At 42.3% G+C, this 21,038-nt stretch overlaps 1 protein-coding gene and 1 non-coding gene across 2 annotated transcripts in view; one reads left to right on the forward strand and one right to left on the reverse strand.

The window, feature by feature from the left end:
* The window catches only part of LOC124803037, a 68,097-nt gene that overhangs the window by 38,569 nt on the left and 8,490 nt on the right, over positions 1-21,038 (reverse strand). The window contains exons 2-3 of the mRNA XM_047264152.1: positions 8,943-9,073; positions 3,722-3,984 (exon numbers count right to left, since the gene is read on the reverse strand). Of these exons, the coding sequence (XP_047120108.1) occupies positions 3,722-3,984; positions 8,943-9,073 (394 nt within the window). The remainder of the gene's footprint in view (positions 1-3,721; positions 3,985-8,942; positions 9,074-21,038) is intronic.
* Trnat-ugu lies at positions 8,686-8,760 on the forward strand. Its single transcript has one exon. It is a non-coding gene; the product is annotated as a tRNA-Thr (tRNA).

The following is a 21,038-nucleotide window of genomic DNA, read 5'->3' on the forward strand; positions in this document are numbered from 1 at the left end:
CTTACTTTTGTTCATAAAGCATCATATTCTTGGATAACTTGTCAAACCGAGCAAAAGATTTTAGAGTGCAAAAGCATGTAATAGACTCCTTTGTCATGTAAATTCAAGAACATAATGTAGACACCTGTTCAAGGAATTGTGTACTCTAACTGCATCTCCTCAGTTTATTTATTGCTTAATGAAATTTGTTGCAAATAATATGTCTCTATTTCCAACCAATAACTGAATACATAATATCAATACTAGGAGTAAAAACAATCTACATAAAGACCTAAAATCACTTACTTTGGTTCAAAAAGGGATCCAATATTCAGAAACACACATTTCCAATAAATTGCCAGCAACCACTAAAAACTTGGTATCTGATATAGCACAAGTTAAACAGAGTTTGAAAGAATTTTTGGAGGCAAATCCTTCTACTCCATAGATGAATATCTTCACAGGGACTGCTAAACTAGTTTGAGTAAAAATTACTGTTAGGTTTCAGCTTTGATGGCACTTGGTCACAAGAGTCAAGATCAGGTATTTTTTGCATGATAAATTTATTGAAAGAGCATAACTATGTTTCATTCTGACGGTGTATTATTTCTGCAAATATTAGCAGTTCCTGTTTCCTGTAACTATTCACGTATCCCGACAATCTCCTGACAGATGATCTGGGAATTGAGTATTATATTCAAATGTTCTATTTTTTTACCTGAGATATATGCTCTTAAATGTTGTTCTGTAACAACATGACACTTTTCAGGAGAAATCCTAGTCCTTTTCTCTGAAGCACCGTCCACAACCATTCCGGCATGGTACAGTAAATGACAGTATTGTGACTGTAATTTTCTATCTGTTTTACATTGTTTCAAACTTCCTTTGTGGGGAGTCGAGGTGTGTCTCCATGACAATGGTGCAATCATCTCAGGTATCACATGAGCCACCTACATATTGTACCATGTGATGATACAGCACAGGAATGTAACACACTGTCTGATACTGCATTAAGTGACTGTGGTTGTATCCTGGTCAGAGTGTTGGTGCAGTGCCTGGTGAGAATATATCTTCTGGTAGTCCAACCAGTTGTGCAGGATATCCACTACACTGCCAATGGAGATGTGGAGTTCTTGTGTCATCTGCCTCATGTGAATGCAACAACTGGCTTTAAGTGATTTATCGCCAAATGATGTTCCTTATTGAATTCCTCATGATAATGTAAGAGCTAAAGGACAGCCTAATGGATTGTCAGCTTAAAGATGCAGGAAAATCTTGGATGCAGGAAGCTGAAGATCATAAAATATGAAGAAGTATGAAATAACCCCATATCCAGCAGTGGATTATGTTGGTGTGGTTGAAAGTACATGGGAATGCATTAAGATGTACATTGATCACAGAATGTGTATATGGGGAAAGGGAAGACCATCACTATAAAGTAAGCATTTAAACCTGGAGACAAAACTGAGGATTAATAATCATAAGTTGGTTGAGGAGTAAAGGACTGAAATAATTTACTAGAGAATATCCTCAGTTCTTTCCCAGAAAGCACCATCAATTTAAATACTTGGTTCATGAGTGACAAAATGCCCAGAATATGGACATTATAATAATTGTGAATGTAGTAAAAGTAGTAAAACTTAGTCATAAAATATATCTGTGAGGTGTTATCTGCTGAAATGTGATTCAGATGATACCACTGTCATGTGCTTTGACATATGTAAATGTTACGTTCATCATCTTAGTGACATACGTACTATACGCTAATAAAATTGAACAAATGAAACTGTCAACAGCTGGTCACCAGCATGAGCAGTATATTTCTGTAATGATAGTTGACAGTATATAAAATAGGGTTCCATGTTACAAAACACGTCTCAAAAATAGAAACAACTATGTATATATATACAAGTTAAGAAAGGCACATGCCAGCTGTTGATACATGTGCCAACTTAGGATTTTTTCATTATAATGGAAATACATTAACACTGTGCACATAATGACACTTGCCTAGCTTACAAAGTTATCAACCCCTCACTTACATGGTGAGGCAAATGGAATCTTCCAGATTTTTTACCACTTGCACTGAGCAATTGGTGGTGTTCTACATGAAATTAACTGTTGTAATTATTAAATGAACACCACAGTTTTTTGTTTGTACTTTTTTCAATTGTTTGTTACTAATGATGAAATTCTGTTATATATTTGCAACAGATTGCATATTTTATAACTTGCCACACAAGGGGTTTTTTCCCCTAACACAAGTGAGAATATGACTTTTCAAATACATTTAGTAAATAATTTTTTTGTGTTTGTAATACACGAGATGCATAACAAAGTCACTATTTTGAGTGAGTATGTCACATTTGGAAGAAAAAGAGTAACAGGACCTGCCTATTTTTGTTATCTTTTCTGAGCAAATGGGTTTACTCTAGAAATTATTGAAAGATAAGAATATAAAATTGCATATATTTATGAGGGCTGATCAACAAAGAGTGAGATTGATTTTTTCCTACAACTTCAGAGAAACATTCCTATTTGTACCATGAATATCTGAAAAGAGTTGGCTTTTATGTGTGATATCCATACATGAGAGTACTCTCAATTGGTCAGTGATTCTCAATTTTGTTTATGCTCTTTGCATTTCACATAGCAAACAGTGGAGGTGATGCTGGAGGAAGAGTTCAGCACAATAGAATTCTGTGTTCATATAAATCATACAGCCAGTGAAACTTATAAAAACTTGCAGCAAGTGTACTGCAAAGATGCACTACCTTGTGCAACAGTGTTTAGGTGGTTCAGAGCTTCAAAAAAGGCCAAATTGTCTGTGCTAAGCAACGTAAGCCTGGAGTTTCAACTTCTGCTGACTGAAGTCAGCATCAACACAGTTGCTCTGATTGTCTATGAGGATTGGTGGATAACATTATGTAACCTCAGTGAAGTGTAAAGAATTTCTTATGACCATGACTCTTTGCTGATGGAGGGGATGCATTTCTGGAATCAGTTATAATGGCTGATGAGTCACAGTTACACTATTATGGTCCTGAAGGAAAAATAGTGAGCACAGTGTGGAGATCTCCAGGTTCTCCAAAACCAAAAAAGGTGAAAGTGATGGAGAGCATATTTTTTGAGCGACATGGGATGATTTACCAGCATACAGTTCCTCCTCACATTACTGTTACAGCAGCATACTACATGCCAGTATTGGCTAAACTGGAGAAGCACATTTCAATAAACAACCAGAACTTTCTTGGGCTGGGTGGTGACTCATCATGACAATGCAGGCCCTCAGGTGACAAATCAACTCATGCAGTTTCTGGCTTAATTTAACATTACCTGTCTGCCACATCCACCGTTTAACCCTGATTTTCCCCTCTGTGATGTTTTTATTCCCATCACTAAAGGCAAAGCTTCAGGACATTTGATTCCAGAACCCTGAAGCAGGGCTCAAGAAAAAAGAGGTGATTTTCAAGGAGCTGACATAGAATGGCCTGCACTATGCATTCAAGGACTGTCAGGTATACTGTAAAAAGTGCATTGAAGTAGGAGGGAAATACTTCAAAATAGATCACATAAACATTGAAATGGAATAATACACATCTGTGAAAAAAATCAGAGTCAGTCTTTGTTGATAAACCATTGTATCATAATCTACAACAAATTGATGTAAAAAAAATTACACTTAAAACTGAATCACACATGCACCAAAAAGGAAAAAAAGTGTCAACTGGTACTTACTTACCTTATCAAAAAAATACGACTATATTCCTGTGGTCTGAGACTCTGCAGAAGATTTTGTAAACCATATGCAAAAAGATTGCTATATGGCAAAGGTGAAACATAGTTAACAACACATATCTTTGCTATAGCTAGTTGATGGAGCAAAGCAGTATCAGTTTCTGCTAGAATTATCCTCACATCTTTATGTGAAAGTAGGCTGCTGATCCAACCCTGTGGATCACATGCTATTTCTCCAAACCTCTTGGGATCAAAGTAATCATATACCTGGAAAAAATTATTTAATTTCATAATATTTATAATGCAAAGAAGGATATCATAACCTTAATAAGTCTAGGATCTGTAATATTCTTCCTAAAAGGAAGCAATAATGAAAACGGAGCATAGTGTAGATTCTGGAAAATGTGTCTGGCTACTTTTGCTAGTATAATGATAGTAAATCAGTTGCATTTATTTCAGAAAAAAAGAGATATGGAATGAATCTGAAAAATAGTTTGTAGCAATAAGTCACTGTTTCTTTCTCCATATTTGTCCAATGTTAGGGAGTTAATGATTTTGTACACTTGTTATGAAATATTAGTCTTCATTTGCTTATGATCCTCCAGTCACATTGTGCATATGGATGCACATACTGGTAGATTTACATCTTGTTATTAAAAAGAGGAAATGAGTATAGAATGACCTTTGTCAATTATCTATCACCTTTTAGACTGTAGAAAATTACTTTCATAACAACATTATACCAGCACATTAACTACATGCACCAAGACACAATGTAAATATCGAGTTCAGATTCTCTCTCTCTAATGCATACATACACTGACAACATCACCTTTTATACATTCAAAGTATGAAAACAATGGAAATATATCTCACAAAATAATCTGAACACTTGAGAATAAAGGAGAAAGAGTGAGTATGTCACATTTGGAACAAAAAGAGTAACAGGACCTGCCTATTTTTGTTATCTTTTCTGAGCAAATGGGTTTACTCTAGAAATTATTGAAAGATAAGAATATAAAATTACATATTTTTATGAGGGCTGATCAACAAAGAGTGAGATTGATTTTTTCCTACAACTTCAGAGAAACATTCCTATTTGTACCATGAAGATTTGCAGGCCTGAAGATTTATGTGGCATTTCTGACATTTTCAAGTTTTTGGATGTATTATGAATATTTATTGAAAACAGACTGCAAGAGATTTAGGAAGCTTGATTCCTGAGATATACACTCACAATAATATACCAGCAAACACTTTCAGTTTTACCTGTCCAAAGATTACATTGCATTAGCACAACAAAAGTATGAAAACTCACATGATACAGACATAACAATACGGTTCATTTTTAATTGTCAATGTTAACAGGATGTTCACAGGCTAAATATTTAACAATGAAAGAGACATTTGGTCAGATGAGTGGATTACAGATAAGCCAAGAAATTGCAAGGTATAGAAAAAACTGAGAAAATGACTTAATGGTAGGTTATTATTTTATTTATCATATGGTTTTACAAGTATGCAAAAGTACAATCACATGGAAGTATTAAAATGCGACAATCAATGGACAGCACTTGAATTCACTTGGAGCAGAGTACTCTGATCACCATCAAATGCTTGAAGTGGACACTTCTTAACAATATGGGGGGCAAGAAGGAAATTAGTGTTTCCTTCTGTTGATAATGAGGTCATTAGAGACAGAGCACAAGCACAGATTAGGGAAGGATGGGGAAGAAAATTGTCCATGCTCTTTCAAAGGAAACATCCCAGAATTTGCCTGGATCAATTCAGGGAAATCATGGAAAACCTAAAGCAGACGGCTGGACATGGGTTTGAACTGTCATCCTCCCAAATGCGACAAGTCTGCTAACCACTGTGACAACTTGCTCAGCACTCAGTCCTTAACAATATATTCTACTGTTGGTCCTCCATTTTGCAGTTTCAGGCAGCAGATGAATGAAAACTTCAGTTCCTCAAGGTGAAACCACACCTCCCTTGACCTGCCCCAATGTTGTTCAGCCTTGATCATGTTTGGCACAGTGACAGGAATCCATGTACCTCCTTTCTTGGATCTTGAACCAGATGAGCATTGTTGGATGGATGTTCATTCCAGCATTGTTATCACCTGGAGCTCATGTGAAAAGAATTGATACTTTCTGAATAAACCCAGGATGGTTTATATCTTTTCAGATGAGTTATTGATTATGTTGTAGGGTATCATACAAGGAAGAGTTTTTATGAGATACAATCTTGTTGAGAAAATTTGATTTCCTCCTTAGATCTCATGGAGCAATATTAGCTAGGACAGGTAACCACTGGAAGGGAATAGGTGTAACTCATTAATGGTCACTCTCATGGTTTTATAAAGTTATGCATCAATATTTGTTGTGTGTGCATGCTGTTTTTACACACTGAACCAAAATGTCCACCAGCTGAATACAAAAGAGCAAATGCAATGCAACTGCTTCTGGCAATCTTGGAAGCGGATTCACTCTTGAACCAAGTTTATTAGATAACTTGTGCACTGTTGTTGCAATGTGTGACGCTACAAACCCACGTTACTAGATGAATAGGTCTAGTATGCAAGGATATCTTTGTGGAGAGCAAGCACGCGGCATGGTGCGCCATTCATGGAAGTGCATGGTGCACCCGCTTGAGATTTGCAATGGTTGGTGGGATGCATCCGACGCCGGGTGGCCACTTGGCCCGCAGCTTGGGGCATTGTTTGGTTTTTCGCACATTACGTGAAAACTATGTAACTTACTGAGAAGAGTGGTGCGGCAGTGGATTGTGGTCAGCGATATGCACCTTCTGAAAGATCGATCTTTATTTTAAGTCACGAGACGCAAAAGTTATAGTGACCTCAAAATTGGTTAATATCATGAATACTGAAAGATTAATAAAAATAGGAAATAACAGCTTACAGGGATGAGTGAGCACTCATTAAAAACGTCTCATCATAGCAGATCGAGTACCATAGTCATATGTTAAGATTCATAAATAAAAAATAATTAAGCTTGTAAAGAGCAATAAACAAAGTTAGATGGGAAACTGTTTATAAAATTCAGTAGAAAATTCATGATGTAAAGAACGGCACTATATAATATTTTGGGTGGCATCACATGTGTTTTAAAATGGGAAACTGTTTATAAAATTCAATAGAAAATTCATGACATAAAGAACGGCACTATATAATATTTTGGGTGGCATCACACATATTTTAAACTAGTTAAGTTATACTATACACTTAACTTGCAATAGTTTTCATTGTTTGCAAATTATTATTAACATTTATCACGCATAATTAATTAATTATTACAGATATGAAGATTTTGAGTAGCGCAATGTGTAGCTTGGTATTGATTACGTCTACAAACAGTGCTATATGCAGTTCTGTGTTAAAACTTTGCAGCACAGATGTAAGCAAACAAATTTGTGCTAAGTGGCGAAATTGTGCAAAAAATTAAAACTTGATTTACGGGCGATAGAATAATCCTAGAAATTAACGTAACATAGTAAATAAGATGTACTTTTTAGTGCAGTTCCGATGGTGTACTTATTTCTGTTGAGGGATGTATGTGTAAAAATTTGTAACCTTAAATGGGGAGATTGGTACTTGCATAACCAGGGGGAAGGGGTAGGGGGGTAGACATCTGAGCCTATATAAGCAAGCAGCCATCTTGGTCAGGGGTCAGTCGTTAGTCAGTAATGTGGCAAGTGGGTGGCATGCGCGAGCCCCACTTGTGGGTGGCCCATGTGGTCATTTGAGTAAGAATTTTTCGCACCGATTTATTTTGACAAAGAGTATTGTTTAATAGTGCAAGTGTGCAAGAATATATTTGGTGAACTGGAAGTGCTGTCATTATTTGTGTGAGTACGAATTATGAGGTATACATCAGCATAAGTGAACATGTGGTGAGCTGTGGTTTCGTGCCAAAACTGTTAGAACAAAGAGGACAGTGGGACTTGTGGTTCTGTTCAAATTGATTGATTAATTTTCATTAATAGCAGCCTACATTACTGCTATTGGGGGCTTGGAGTCAAATTATTATTAAAGTAAAACTGTAAACTATCTCACCAGTGCTAATTTCATTGCGTGAAAGAAAAGGACGATGCCAATAAATAGTGCTTGAACTGTGTCATGAAAAAATGATTTTGCTATAATAATCGTCTAATTTTTGTTCCCTAGCATAAACTGTACTCATGAATATTAATTCAAAAACTATAACTAATGTGCAGGTGTGGAACAGTGTACTAATGCACCAAGTGTGAAAATCATCCCCTGAGACTTACGTGAGAGCCAAAATTTGCAATAACATTTTTTAATGAACGTTTGTATATGCACATTCATGTGAAATCTTCAACCACACTTATTTTCTACCCCATCGCAAATGTCAAGGCCCAGTTCAGAAGGATTCCTAGGTATTATGGCTTGTAGTCATGTGGCCCTTCAGTTCCAGCAAAAGTCACATGTAGCTTCCTCTGGGCTTCTTTATTATTTAGATGGTGTACAGTAATTTCAGTTTTATGGAAAGTTCACTGTTACAGTTACCGTGGATGACCATGCAGCTTTGCTAGGAATGAAATGATAATTAAATGGACACCCTAGCTGCAAACAGGCGTTGATGTACTTCATTGGGGACATGTTGAAAATGTGTGCCCCGACCGGGACTCGAACCCGGGATCTCCTGCTTACATGGCAGACGCCATGTTCTTTCTGGAACAGATACTACCGTCATATATATAGTTAAAATATGGTTTCCTGGCCATTGACCTTCTTGTGTGCGAACGTACACGCTATGCCCGAACTCGTACGGGACTTGGTAGATTAATCTGCCACGAGTAATGAGTATGATGGGCAAACATCTATTAGGCGCACTATGAATGTAGTGGTGTGGACATGTTGGGAATGTGGATCTCACGGGGAGCGTGGAAGGGATAAGTCCCTGCAGACGCACTATCCTCTGTGCCCGCGGTGGCTCAGATGGATAGAGCGTCTGCCATGTAAGCAGGAGATCCCGGGTTCGAGTCCCAGTCGGGGCACACATTTTCAACATGTCCCCAATGAAGTACATCAATGCCTGTTTGCAGCTAGGGTGTCCATTTAATTATCATTTCATTGTCTCTGAACAACTAAATCACTTCACCAACACAAAGTGAGTTAGAACAAGCAATATTAAACTCTAGTTTTATAAAATTTTTTGAGTTCTGGAAAAATCACTCACCTCAAAGCAGTTAAAACTCTGCAAAAAAATTTTCAGACTTTTCATTGTAGCCATGAAAGAATCACAATCCTGAGGATATAAAAGTAACACCTTAAATTTTAGATATGGAATAGGTTCTGGCCTGTCTGGATCTGCAATTAAATTAACTAAGTTAATTTTCTGTATCTGACGTGACTGTAAATACAAACAATTAATATGTTAAACTGCAATCAAAACATCTAACAGAATGAAGTATATACATAAATTTTTAACACTGATCGAAGCTCTAGGAGTGATCAGAGAAATTAATGCTTCTGCCTTGTTGACTCAGTATTTTATTTTTAGGATTGGGGATGCAGAGTTAGAAGTGGACTGTAACAGGTTTTTGGGAATAGAGGCAGGCAAATTTCTGTCATGGGAAAATTACACTGATGAGCTCTATTTTAACAAAGAAAATGTTATGTACAGTACATAAAGAAAGTATTGTGTGAACCAGCAAGGAATCTGAAACCAACTGTCATGTCACACCCAAATCACACTTTTCTCATACAACATCCTGAAAGCTATAGGACAAGGCAGCGAGACACATACAACATTCTTCAACTTCCAAAATGCATTTGACTTGGTGGCACATCTACATTTATTGTTGAAATTATGATCAAATGGGGTATCAAGTGAAATTTGTGACTGAATTGAGGATTTCTAGGTAGGAAAAACACAGCTTATTATCTTGAAGGGAGACTCCTAAAAGAATGTAGAAGTTGCATCAGGTGCGCTACATGGAAGAATGTTCACCCCCTTGCAGTTCATGTTGTATATCAATGACCTTGTAGACAATACTAATGGTAACCTCAGACTATCTATAACGAATTAATGTCTAAAAATAGGCTGCATGAATATTCAGTTGAATCTTGATAAGATTTCAAAGAGGTGCAAACATTGGCAACTTGCTTCAAATTCTCATAACTCTAAAACTGAGCAAGTCACCAAAAAACATAGTATCCTATATCTTCAATATCAGGGAATCACAAGTGGGATCCATTCAGCTTGTACAAACACTAGTGTGTAACAGTTTTATGAAGAGGATAGTTGCTGCTCACCAGGGCATAGTGAAGCTGCTGAGTCGCAGATAGGCACAACAAAAAGACTGCCACAAAATAAGCTTTTGGCCAACAAGGCCATTGTCATAAATAGATGACAGACACACACATACTCATGCAAACACAACTCACATACAAATGACTACAGCCTCTGGCAGCTGAAGCCAGACTATGAGCAGCAGCAATAGCAGTGCAGGTGGCAACTGGATGGGTAAGGAGGAGGGCGGGACAGGGAGGAGGACGGATAGCATCGTACGGGTGGTGGATGGTGAGGTGTTGCTTGGAAGCATACAAGGACAAGATAGAGGCAGCTAGGTGCAGTTGGAAGATTAGATGGATGGTGGGGGAGAGTGAGGGGGGGGGGGGGAGGGTAGCAAAAAAGGAGAGAAGTAAAATGTCAGGGTGCATTGGTGGAACAGAGGGCTGTGTATTGCTGGAATGGGAACAGAGAAAGGGCCAGATGGACAAGGACATTGACTAACAAAGGTTGAGGCCAGGAGAGTTATGGGAATGCAGGATGTATTGCAGGGAGATTTTCCACCAGCACAATTCAGAGAAGCTGGTGTAGGTGGGAAGGATCCATATGGCACAGGCTGTGGAGCAGTCACTGAAATGAAAAATGTAGTGTTGTGTGGCATGCTCAGCAACAGGGTGTCCAGTTGTTTCTTGGACACTGTTTGTCAGTGGCCATTCATATGGACAGACAGCTTTTTGGTTGCCGTGCTCACATAAAATGCAGCACAGTGGTTGCAGCTTAACTTGTACATCACATTACCAGTTTCACAGATAGCCCCGTCATTGATGGGATAGGTGATGTCTGTGACCAGACTGGAGTAGGAGGTGGTGGGAAGATGTATGGCTAGGTCTTGCATCTAGGTCTGTTACAGGGATATAACCATGAGGTAAGAGGTAGGGAACATGGTTTATATAGGGATGAATGAGGATATTGTGTAGATTTGGTGGACGGTGGAATACCACTGTGGGAGAGGTGGGAATGATAGTGGGCAGGACGTTTCTCACTTCAGGGCACGATGAGAGGTAGTCAAAACCCTGGCAGAGAATGTAAATCAGTTGCTCCAGTCCTGGGTGGTACTGAGTTATGAGAGGAATGCTCCTCTGTGGTCAGATGGTGAGACTTTGGGAAGTAGTGGGTGACTGGAAAGAAAAGGCACGGGAGATTTGTTTTTGTACAAGTTTGGATAATTACAAACAAAGAGATAGAGGGGCTGCCCAGTACTTACCTCAGCTCAGTACAGCCGATAGATACACATAAAACAGAACTGAAAATTTACATTCCTAGCTTTCGGAACAAATGTTCCTTCATCGAGGAGGAGAGAGAGGAAAGAAAGGGAAGAAGGGAAAGGAGATTCAGTTACTCACAACCCAGGTTATGAAGCAACAGGGAAAGGAAAATGGGAGGGTAGCAAGGATGGAGGCATGGTTGTCAGAGGGAAGCCAAAGATATTCTACTGTAAGTACTGTGCCAGCTTATAACAAAAGAGGATGCATACAGAAGTAAAGAGGTATATAGTATAAAGATAAACACAACTATGTAGGATGAAAAGATGCGTGAATGGCTAAAGAGGAAAGGGAAAGAGGAGAAGACTGAAGAGTGAATGGGAGTGAGGTTGTTTAACGTAGGTTCAGTCCAGGGGGATGGCGGGATGAAAGCATGTGTTGGAGTGCAAGTTCCCATCTCCACAGTTCAGAGGGACTGGTGTTGGGTGGGAGAAGCCAAATGGCACATACGGTGTAGCAGGTTCCTAGGTCCCTAGAATTATGCTGGATGGCATGCTCCGCTACTGGGTATTGGGCATCTCCTAGGCGGACAGTTCGTCTGTGTCCGTTCATGCGCTCAGCCAGTTTAGTTGTTGTCATGCCGATGTAAAAGGCTGTGCAGTGCAGGCGTGTCACTTGATAAATGACATGTGTAGTTTCACACGTAGCCCTGCTTTGAATTGTGTATGTCTGACCAGTAGCGGGGCTGGAGTAGGTGATTGTGGGGGGATGCATGGGGCAGGTCTTGCAGCGGGGTCGGTTACAGGGATAGGAACCGCTGGGTAGAGAAGTTAGCCTTTGAATATTGTAGGGTTTAACAAGGATGTTACGTAGGTTAGGGGGGCGACGAAAGGCAACTCTGGGTGGTGTGGGGAGAGTTTTGTCAAGGGATGATCTCATTTCAGGGGTTGACTTGAGAAAGTCATATCCCTGGCAGAGTAATTTGTTGATGTTTTCGAGGCCAGGATAATATTGAGTGACAAGGGGGATGCTTCTGTGTGGTCTGGGGGTAGGAACATTGTTGTTGGATGGGGAGGAATGTATTGCTCGGGAAATCTGTTTGTGGACAAGGCCTGCAGGATAGTTGCGGGAGAGGAAAGCACTGGTCAGGTTATTGGAGTAATTGTTGAGGGATTCGTCACTGGAGCAGATACGTTTGCCACGAATACCTAGGCTGTAGGGAAGGGAGCGTTTGATGTGGAAAGGATGGCAGCTATCAAAGTGAAGGTACTGTTGTTTGTTTGTGGGTTTGATATGGACAGAGGTGTGGATGTGAGCTTCAACAAGATGAAGGTCAACATCCAGGAAGGTGGCTTGGGTTTTGGAGAAGGAGCAGGTGAAATTCAGATTCGAAAAGGAGTTGAGGTTATGGAGGAAATTAAGGAGTGTTTCTTCACCATGAGTCCAGACCACAAAGATGTCATCAATAAACCTATACCAAGCCAGGGGAAGCAGCTGTTGGGTCTTCAGGAAAGCCTCCTCCATGTGGCCCATGAAGAGGTTGGCATAGGACGGAGCCATCCTGGTTCCCATGGCCGTTTCCCTGATTTGTTTGTAGTCTGGCCTTCAAAAGTGAAGTAATTATGGGTGAGGATGAAGTTGGTAAGTGTGATAAGGAATGAGGTTTTTGGAAGATCTTCGGGTGGGCGTTGGGAGAGGTAGTGCTCAAGGGCAGAGAGATGTTTGTGTAAAGGGATGTAGCATCTATGGTGACAAGAAAGGTTTCAGGTGGGAGAGGAGTGGGAATGGATTTGAGGCATTCTAGGAAGTGGTTTGTGTCTTTGATGTAGGATGGGAGTCTGCGGGTGATAGGTTGTAGGTGCTGGTCTACCAGAGCTGAGATACGTTCGGTTGGGGCTTTGAAGCCTGTTACAATGGGACGGCCAGGATGGTTCTCTTTGTGGATTTTGAGTAATAGGTAGAAGGTGGGGTATGTGGCTCAGGTGGAGTGAGTAAGTCTATGGAAGCTGTTGTGAGGCCTTGTGAGGGACCTTGGATTTTTAGGATTTTTTGCAGCTCAGTCTGGATGGAGAGAATGGCGTCCTGGGTAACAGCTTTGTAGGTTGAGGTGTCAGAGAGTTGACGCAGTCCTTCTGCCACATACTCCACACGGTCAAGTACGACAGTAGTGGAGCCTTTATCCACCGGAAGATGACAATAGAGCGGTCTATTTTCAGCTCCTTAATGGCACGGGATTCAGCTGGGGTGATGTTGGGGGTTGTCGGGATGTTCTTCAAGAAGGACTGGGAGGCAACACTGGATGTGAGGAATTCCTGAAATGTCTGCAAGGGATGGTTTTGGGGGGGGGGGGGGGGGAGGAGGATACCTTTGAGAAGGCAGTCGGGACTGTTCTAGACAGGGTTCAACACTGGGTCTAGTATTTGGGGGCTGTGTTTGGGTAGTGAAGGGATATTTCCAGTTGAGGTTCCGGGTGAATGAGAGGAGATCTTTAACCAGGGCAGTGTGGTTGAATTTAGGCGTGAAGCTAAAGGTTAAGCCATTTGATATAACAGATGTATCTGGAGGAGAGAGGGATCTGGATGAGAGGTTTAGGACTGAATTGGGACTGGTGATATGTGGCATTTGACTTGGTTATAGTTGAGATTTGGTCTGTGTGGGGTATGTACTGGGATGGGGAGATTGAGTAGGGTGGCTAGGCTAGGTTTATTGGCTATGAGGGGCGTTTGTTGAAGGTTCTGTTGTGGTTGGTGTTTGTGAGGCATAGGGAGAGGGACCCCACTTCATAGGTGTTGCACTAGCACCCCCGGATAGTTTTTTCAGGTGGTGTGTGGCATGGAACTCAAGTTTGCAGCTAGCTTCTAGGATGATGTTCCTGAGTGTGTTCTCCAAGCAAGGGTTTGAGAGGTGGAGGACTTTGAAGAGAGATAGGAGCTGTTGGGAGTGGTGGTTACATGAAGTAGTGTAGAGATTCAGGACAAGTTGGGTAAGGGCTAAGGATTGAAGGTTCTGGAAGTCCAGGAGAGACTGGCGGAAGGAGGAATTGCACGCGGAGATGGGAACTTTTAAGGTAAGCCCTTTAGGAGTAATTCCAAAGGTTAAGCAGGACCGGAGGAAAAGTATGTGGGATTGCAGTCTGGCTACGGTGAATGCATGTTTCCGGAATGAGTGTAAATAATGTGGTATAGGGTTAGGGTAGATAGTGGGTAACTGGTGGGTAGGGAAATTAAATAACTAAAGTTGAAATAGTAATCATAAGAAGGAATAAAACACGGATGGAAGGACGAGAAGGAAAGAAATTGTGTTGGTAATGTCCAATACCAAAGGAAGACCACTAAATATGAAAAATACGGAAAAAGTTGACCAGACCAAGCAAGTATGTCCAGATCAGGGGAAAAGAACACACGTTGCTCAAAAACAGAGATAGCGAGTGGCGAAAAAAGATCGCGTGTGCCGCAAAAGCGATCGCGCGTGCCGCAAAAAAGATCGCGCGTGCCGCAAAAAAGATCGCGCGTGGCGCAGAAATGTCCCAAAAAAATTTTCTTGTGGCAGAGAAAGATAGCCAACAGCACAAAAATATCGCCAGCAACAAGAAATCGACGGAAATGGATGATACTGGTAGGTGTGGAAGAGATTGTTGGCAGTGACTGTTGGCTGGGAAACAGCGAATAACAAACGTTAAAACTATGGAATGTTGAATAAATAAATCAATAAATAAAAAAGAGAAGAGGACTATAAACGGAACAAGATAATAGGAGGAAGATGAAACTCGCACAGTTGGTGACGAAAATATTTATTTATGTATATATAAAACACTGAAGAAGAGAAAGTGTTAAGATGACAGACGTAAGTGATAGTTAACAAAAGGGACAAAACAATGAAGGATGTGGACCATATAGGTGATCTAAATGATTAATGGAAAATCTCATATAAAGATGTGAAACAAATACTAACAAAGAGATAGAGGGGCTGCCCAGTACTTACCTCAGCTCAGTACAGCTGATAGATACACATAAAACAGAACTGAAAATTTACATTCCTAGCTTTCGGAACAAATGTTCCTTCATCAGGGAGGAGAGAGGGGAAAGAAAGGGAAGAAGGGAAAGGAGATTCAGTTACTCACAACCCAGGTTATGAAGCAACAGGGAAAGGAAAATGGGAGGGTAGCAAGGATGGAGGCATGGTTGTCAGAGGGAAGCCAAAGATATTCTACTGTAAGTACTGTGACAGCTTCAAACCAAATAGGATGCATAGAGAAGTAAAGAGGTGTATAGTATAAAGATAAATACAACTATGTAGGATGAAAAGACACGTGAATGGCTAAAGAGGAAAGGGAAAGAGGAGAAGACTGAAGAGTGAATGGGAGTGAGGTTGTTTAACGTAGGTTCAGTCCAGGGGGATGGCGGGATGAAAGCATGTGTTGGAGTGCAAGTTCCCATCTCCGCAGTTCAGAGGGACTGGTGTTGGGTGGGAGAAGCCAAATGGCACATACGGTGTAGCAGGTTCCTAGATCCCTAGAATTATGCTGGATGGTATGCTCCACTACTGGGTATTGGGCATCTCCTAGGCGGACAGTTCGTCTGTGTCCGTTCATGCGCTCAGCCAGTTTAGTTGTTGTCATGCTGATGTAAAAGGCTGTGCAGTGCAGGCATGTCAGTTGATAAATGACATGTGTAGTTTCACACGTAGCCCTGCCTTGAATTGTGTATGTTTGACCAGTAGCGGGGCTGGAGTAGGTGGTTGTGGGGAGATGCATGGGGCAGGTTTTGCAGCGGGGTCGGTTACAGGGGGTAGAGAAGGTAGTCTGGGAATATTGTAGGGTTTAACAAGGATGTTACGGAGGTTAGGGGGGCGACGAAAGGCAACTCTGGGTGGTGTGGGGAGAATTTTGTCAAGGGATGATCTCATTTCAGGAGTTGACTTGAGAAAGTCATATCCCTGGTGGAGTAATTTGTTGATGTTTTCGAGGCCAGGATAATACTGAGTGACAAGGGGGATGCTTCTGTGTGGTCTGGGGGTAGGAACATTGTTGTTGGACGGGGAGGAATGTATTGCTCGGGAAATCTGTTTGTGGACAAGGTCTGCAGGATAGTTGCGGGAGAGAAAAGCACTGGTCAGGTTATTGGTGTAATTGTTGAGGGATTCGTCACTGGAGCAGATACGTTTGCCACGAATACCTAGGCTGTAGGGAAGGGAGCGTTTGATGTGGAAAGGATGGCAGCTATCAAAGTGAAGGTACTGTTGTTTGTTTCTGGGTTTGATATGTACAGAGGTGTGGATGTGAGCTTCAACAAGATGAAGGTCAACATCCAGGAAGGTGGCTTGGGTTTTGGAGAAGGACCAGGTGAAATTCAGATTCGAAAAGGAGTTGAGGTTATGAAGGAAATTAAGGAGTTTTTCTTCACTATGAGTCCAGACCACAAAGATGCCATCTATAAACCTATACCAAGCCAGGGGAAGCATCTATGGTGACAAGAAAGGTTTCAGGTGGGAGAGGAGTGGAAGTGGATTTGAGGCGTTCTAGGAAGTGGTTTGTGTCTTTGATGTAGGATGGGAGTCTGCGGGTGATAGGTTGTAGGTGCTGGTCTACCAGAGCTGAGATACGTTCGGTTGGGGCTTTGAAGCCTGTTACAATGGGACGGCCAGGATGGTTCTCTTTGTGGATTTTGGGTAATAGGTAGAAGGAAGGGGTACGTGGCTCAGGTGGAGTGAGTAAGTCTATGGAAGCCGTTGTGAGGCCTTGTGAGGGACCTTGGATTTTTAGGTTTTTTTGCAGCTCAGTCTGGATGGAGGGAATGGGGTCCTGGGTAACAGCTTTGTAGGCTGAGGTGTCAGAGAGTTGACGCAGTCCTTCTGCCACATACTCCACACAGTCAAGTACGACAGTAGTGGAGCCTTTATCCGCCGGGAGGATGACAATAGAGCGGTCTATTTTCAGCTCCTTAATGGCACGGGATTCAGCTGGGGTGATGTTGGGGGTTGTCGGGATGTTCATCAAGAAGGACTGGGAGGCAACACTGGATGTGAGGAATTCCTGAAATGTCTGCAAGGGATGGTTCTTCCACACCTAACAGTCTCATCCAATTCCGTCGATTTCTTGTTGCTGGCGATATTTTTGTGCCGTTGGCTATGTTTCTCTGCCACAAGAAAATTTTTTTGGGACATTTCTACTCCACGCGCGATCTTTTTTGCGGCACGCGCGATCTTTTTTGCGGCATGGGCGATCTTTTTTGCGGCACGCGCGATCTTTTTTGCTGCACGCGCGATCGTTTTTGCGGCACGCGCGATCTTTTTTGCGGCACGCGCGATCTTTTTTGCGGCACGCACGATCGCTTTTGCGGCACGCGCGATCTTTTTTCGCCACTCGCTATCTCTGTTTTTGAGCAACGTGTGTTCTTTTTCCCTGATCTGGACATACTTGCTTGGTCTGGTCAACTTTTTTCATATTTTTCTTATTTAGTGGTCTTCCTTTGGTATAGAACATTACCAACACAATTTCTTTCCTTCTCGTCCTTCCCTCCGTGTTTCATTCCTTCTTATGATTACTATTTCAACTTTAGTTATTTAATTTCCCTACCCACCATTTACCCACTATGTACCCTAATCCTATACCAAATTATTTACATTCATTCCGGAAACATGCATTCACCATAGCCAGACTGCAATCCCACATACTTTTCCTCCGGTCCTGCTTAACCTTTGGAATCACTCCTAAAGGGCTTACCTTAAAAGTTCCCATCTCCGGGTGCAATTCCTCCTTCCACCAGTCTCTCCTGGACTTCCAGAACCTTCAATCCTTAGCCCTTACCCAACTTGGCCTGAATCTCTACACTACTTCCTAAACCTCTCATCCAGATCGCTCTCTCCTCCAGACACATCTGTTCTATCAAAAGGCTTAACGTTTGGCCCCATACCTAAATTCAACCACACTGCCCTGGTTAAAGATCTCCTCTCATTCACCCGGAACCTCAACTGGAAATATCCCTTCACTACCCAAACACAGCCCCCAAATACTAGACCCAGAGTTGAACCCTGTTTAGAACAGTTCCGACTGCCTTCTCAAAGGGATCCTCCTCCCCTCCCCCAAAACCATCCCTTTCAACTCCTATCTCTCTTCAAAGTCCTCCACCTCTCAAACCCTTGCTTGGAGAACACACTCAGGAACATCATCCTAGAAGCCAGCTGCAAACTTGAGTTCCATGCCACACACCACCTGAAAAAACTATCCACAGTGCTAGTGCAACACCTAAGAAGTGGGGTCCCTCTCCCTATCCCTCACAAACACCAACCACAACAGAACCTTCAACAAACCCCCCTCATAGCCAATAAACCTAGCCTAGCCACCCTACTCAATCTCCCCATCCCAGCACATACCCCACACAGACCAAATCTCAACTATAACCACAGTCAAATGCCACATATCACCAGTCCCAATTCAGTCCAAAACCTCTCATCCAGATCCCTCTCTCCTCCAGAGACATCTGTTCTATCAAAAGGCTTAACATTTAGCCCCACACCTAAATTCAACCACACTGCCCTCGTTAAAGATCTCCTCTCACTCACCCGGAACCTCAACTGGAAATATCCCTTCACTACCCAAACACAGCCCCCAAATACTAGACCCAGTGTTGAACCCTGTCTAGAACAGTTCCGACTACCTTCTCAAAGGGATCCTCCTCCCCTCCCCCAAAACCATCCCTTGCAGACATTTCAGGAATTCCTCACATCCAGCGTTGCCTCCCAGTCCTTCTTGAAGAACATCCCGACAACCCCCAACATCACCACAGCTGAATCCCGTGCCATTAAGGAGCTGAAAATAGACCGCTCTATTGCCATCCTCCCAGCGGATAAAGGCTCCACTACTGTCGTACTTGACCGTGTGGAGTATGTGGCAGAAGGACTGCGTCAACTCTCTGACACCTCAACCTACAAAGCTGTTACCCAGGACCCCATTCCCTCCATCCAGACTGAGCTGCAAAAAATCCTAAAAATCCAAGGTCCCTCACAAGGCCTCACAACGGCTTCCATAGAATTACTCACTCCACCTGAGCCATGTACCCCTACCTTCTACCTATTACCCAAAATCCACAAAGAGAACCATCCTGGCCATCCCATTGTAGCAGGCTTCAAAGCCCCAACCGATTCTATCTCAGCTCTGGTAGACCAGCACCTACAACCTATCACCCGCAGACTCCCATCCTACATCAAAGACACAAACCACTTCCTAGAACGCCTCAAATCCATTCCCACTCCTCTCCCACCTGAAACCTTTCTTGTCACCATAGATGCTACATCCCTTTACACAAACATCCCACATACCCATGGTCTCTCTGCCCTTGAGCACTACCTCCCCCAACGCCCACCCGAAGATCTTCCAAAAACCTCGTTCCTTATCACACTTACCAACTTCATCCTCACCCACAATTACTTCACTTTTGATGGCCAGACCTACAAACAAATCAGGGGAACGGCCATGGGAACCAGGATGGCTCCGTCCTATGCCAACCTCTTCATGGGCCACATGGCGGAGGCTTTCCTGAAGACCCAACAGCTGCTTCCCCTTGCTTGGTATAGGTTTATAGATGACATCTTTGTGATCTGGACTCATGGTGAAAAAACACTCCTTAATTCCTCCATAACCTCAACTCCTTTTCGAATCTGAATTTCACCTGGTCCTTCTCCAAAACCCAAGCCACCTTCCTGGATGTTGACCTTCATCTTGTTGAAGCTCACATACACACCTCTGTCCATATCAAACCCACAAACAAACAACAGTACCTTCACTTTGATAGCTGCCATCCTTTCCACATCAAACGCTCCCTTCCCTACAGCCTAGGTATTTGTGGCAAACGTATCTGCTCCAGTGACGAATCCCTCAACAATTACACCAATAACCTGACCAGTGCTTTCCTCTCCCGCGACTATCCTGCAGACCTTGTCCACAAACAGATTTCCCGAGCAATACATTCCTCCCCGTCCAACAACAATGTTCCTACCCCCAGACCACTCAAAATTCTCCCCACACCACCCAGAGTTGCCTTTCATCGCCTCCCTAACCTCCGTAACATCCTTGTTAAACCCTACAATATTCCCAGACTAACTTCTTTACCCAGCGGTTCCTACCCCTGTAACCGACCCCGCTGCAAGACCTGCCCCATGCATCCCCCCACAACCACCTACTCCAGCCCCGCTACTGGTCAAACATACACAATTCAAGGCAGGGCTACGTGTGAAAATACACATGTCATTTATCAACTGACATGCCTGCACTGCACAGCCTTTTACATCGGCATAACAACAACTAAACTGGCTGAGCGCATGAACGGACACAGACGAACTGTCCGCCTAAGAGATGCCCAATACCCAGTAGCGGAGCATACCATCCAGCATAATTCTAGGGACCTAGGAACCTGCTACACCGTATGTGCCATTTGGCTTCTCCCACCCAACACCAGTCCCTCTGAACTGCGGAGATGGGAACTTGCACTCCAACACATCCTTTCATCCCGCCATCCCCCTGGACTGAACCTACGTTAAACTACCTCACTCCCATTCACTCTTCTGTCTTCTCCTCGTTCCCTTTCCTCTTTAGCCATTCACGCATCTTTTCATCCTACATAGTTGTGTTTATCTTTATACTATATACCTCTTTATTTCTGTATGCATCCTCTTTGGTTTGAAGCTGGCACAGTACTTACAGTAGAATATCTTTGGCTTCCCTCTGACAACCATGCCTCCATCCTTGCTACCCTCCCATTTTCCTTTCCCTGTTGCTTCATAA

Source organism: Schistocerca piceifrons, chromosome 6 (genome assembly GCF_021461385.2).
Source record: "Schistocerca piceifrons isolate TAMUIC-IGC-003096 chromosome 6, iqSchPice1.1, whole genome shotgun sequence".
NCBI lineage: Eukaryota > Metazoa > Arthropoda > Insecta > Orthoptera > Acrididae > Schistocerca > Schistocerca piceifrons.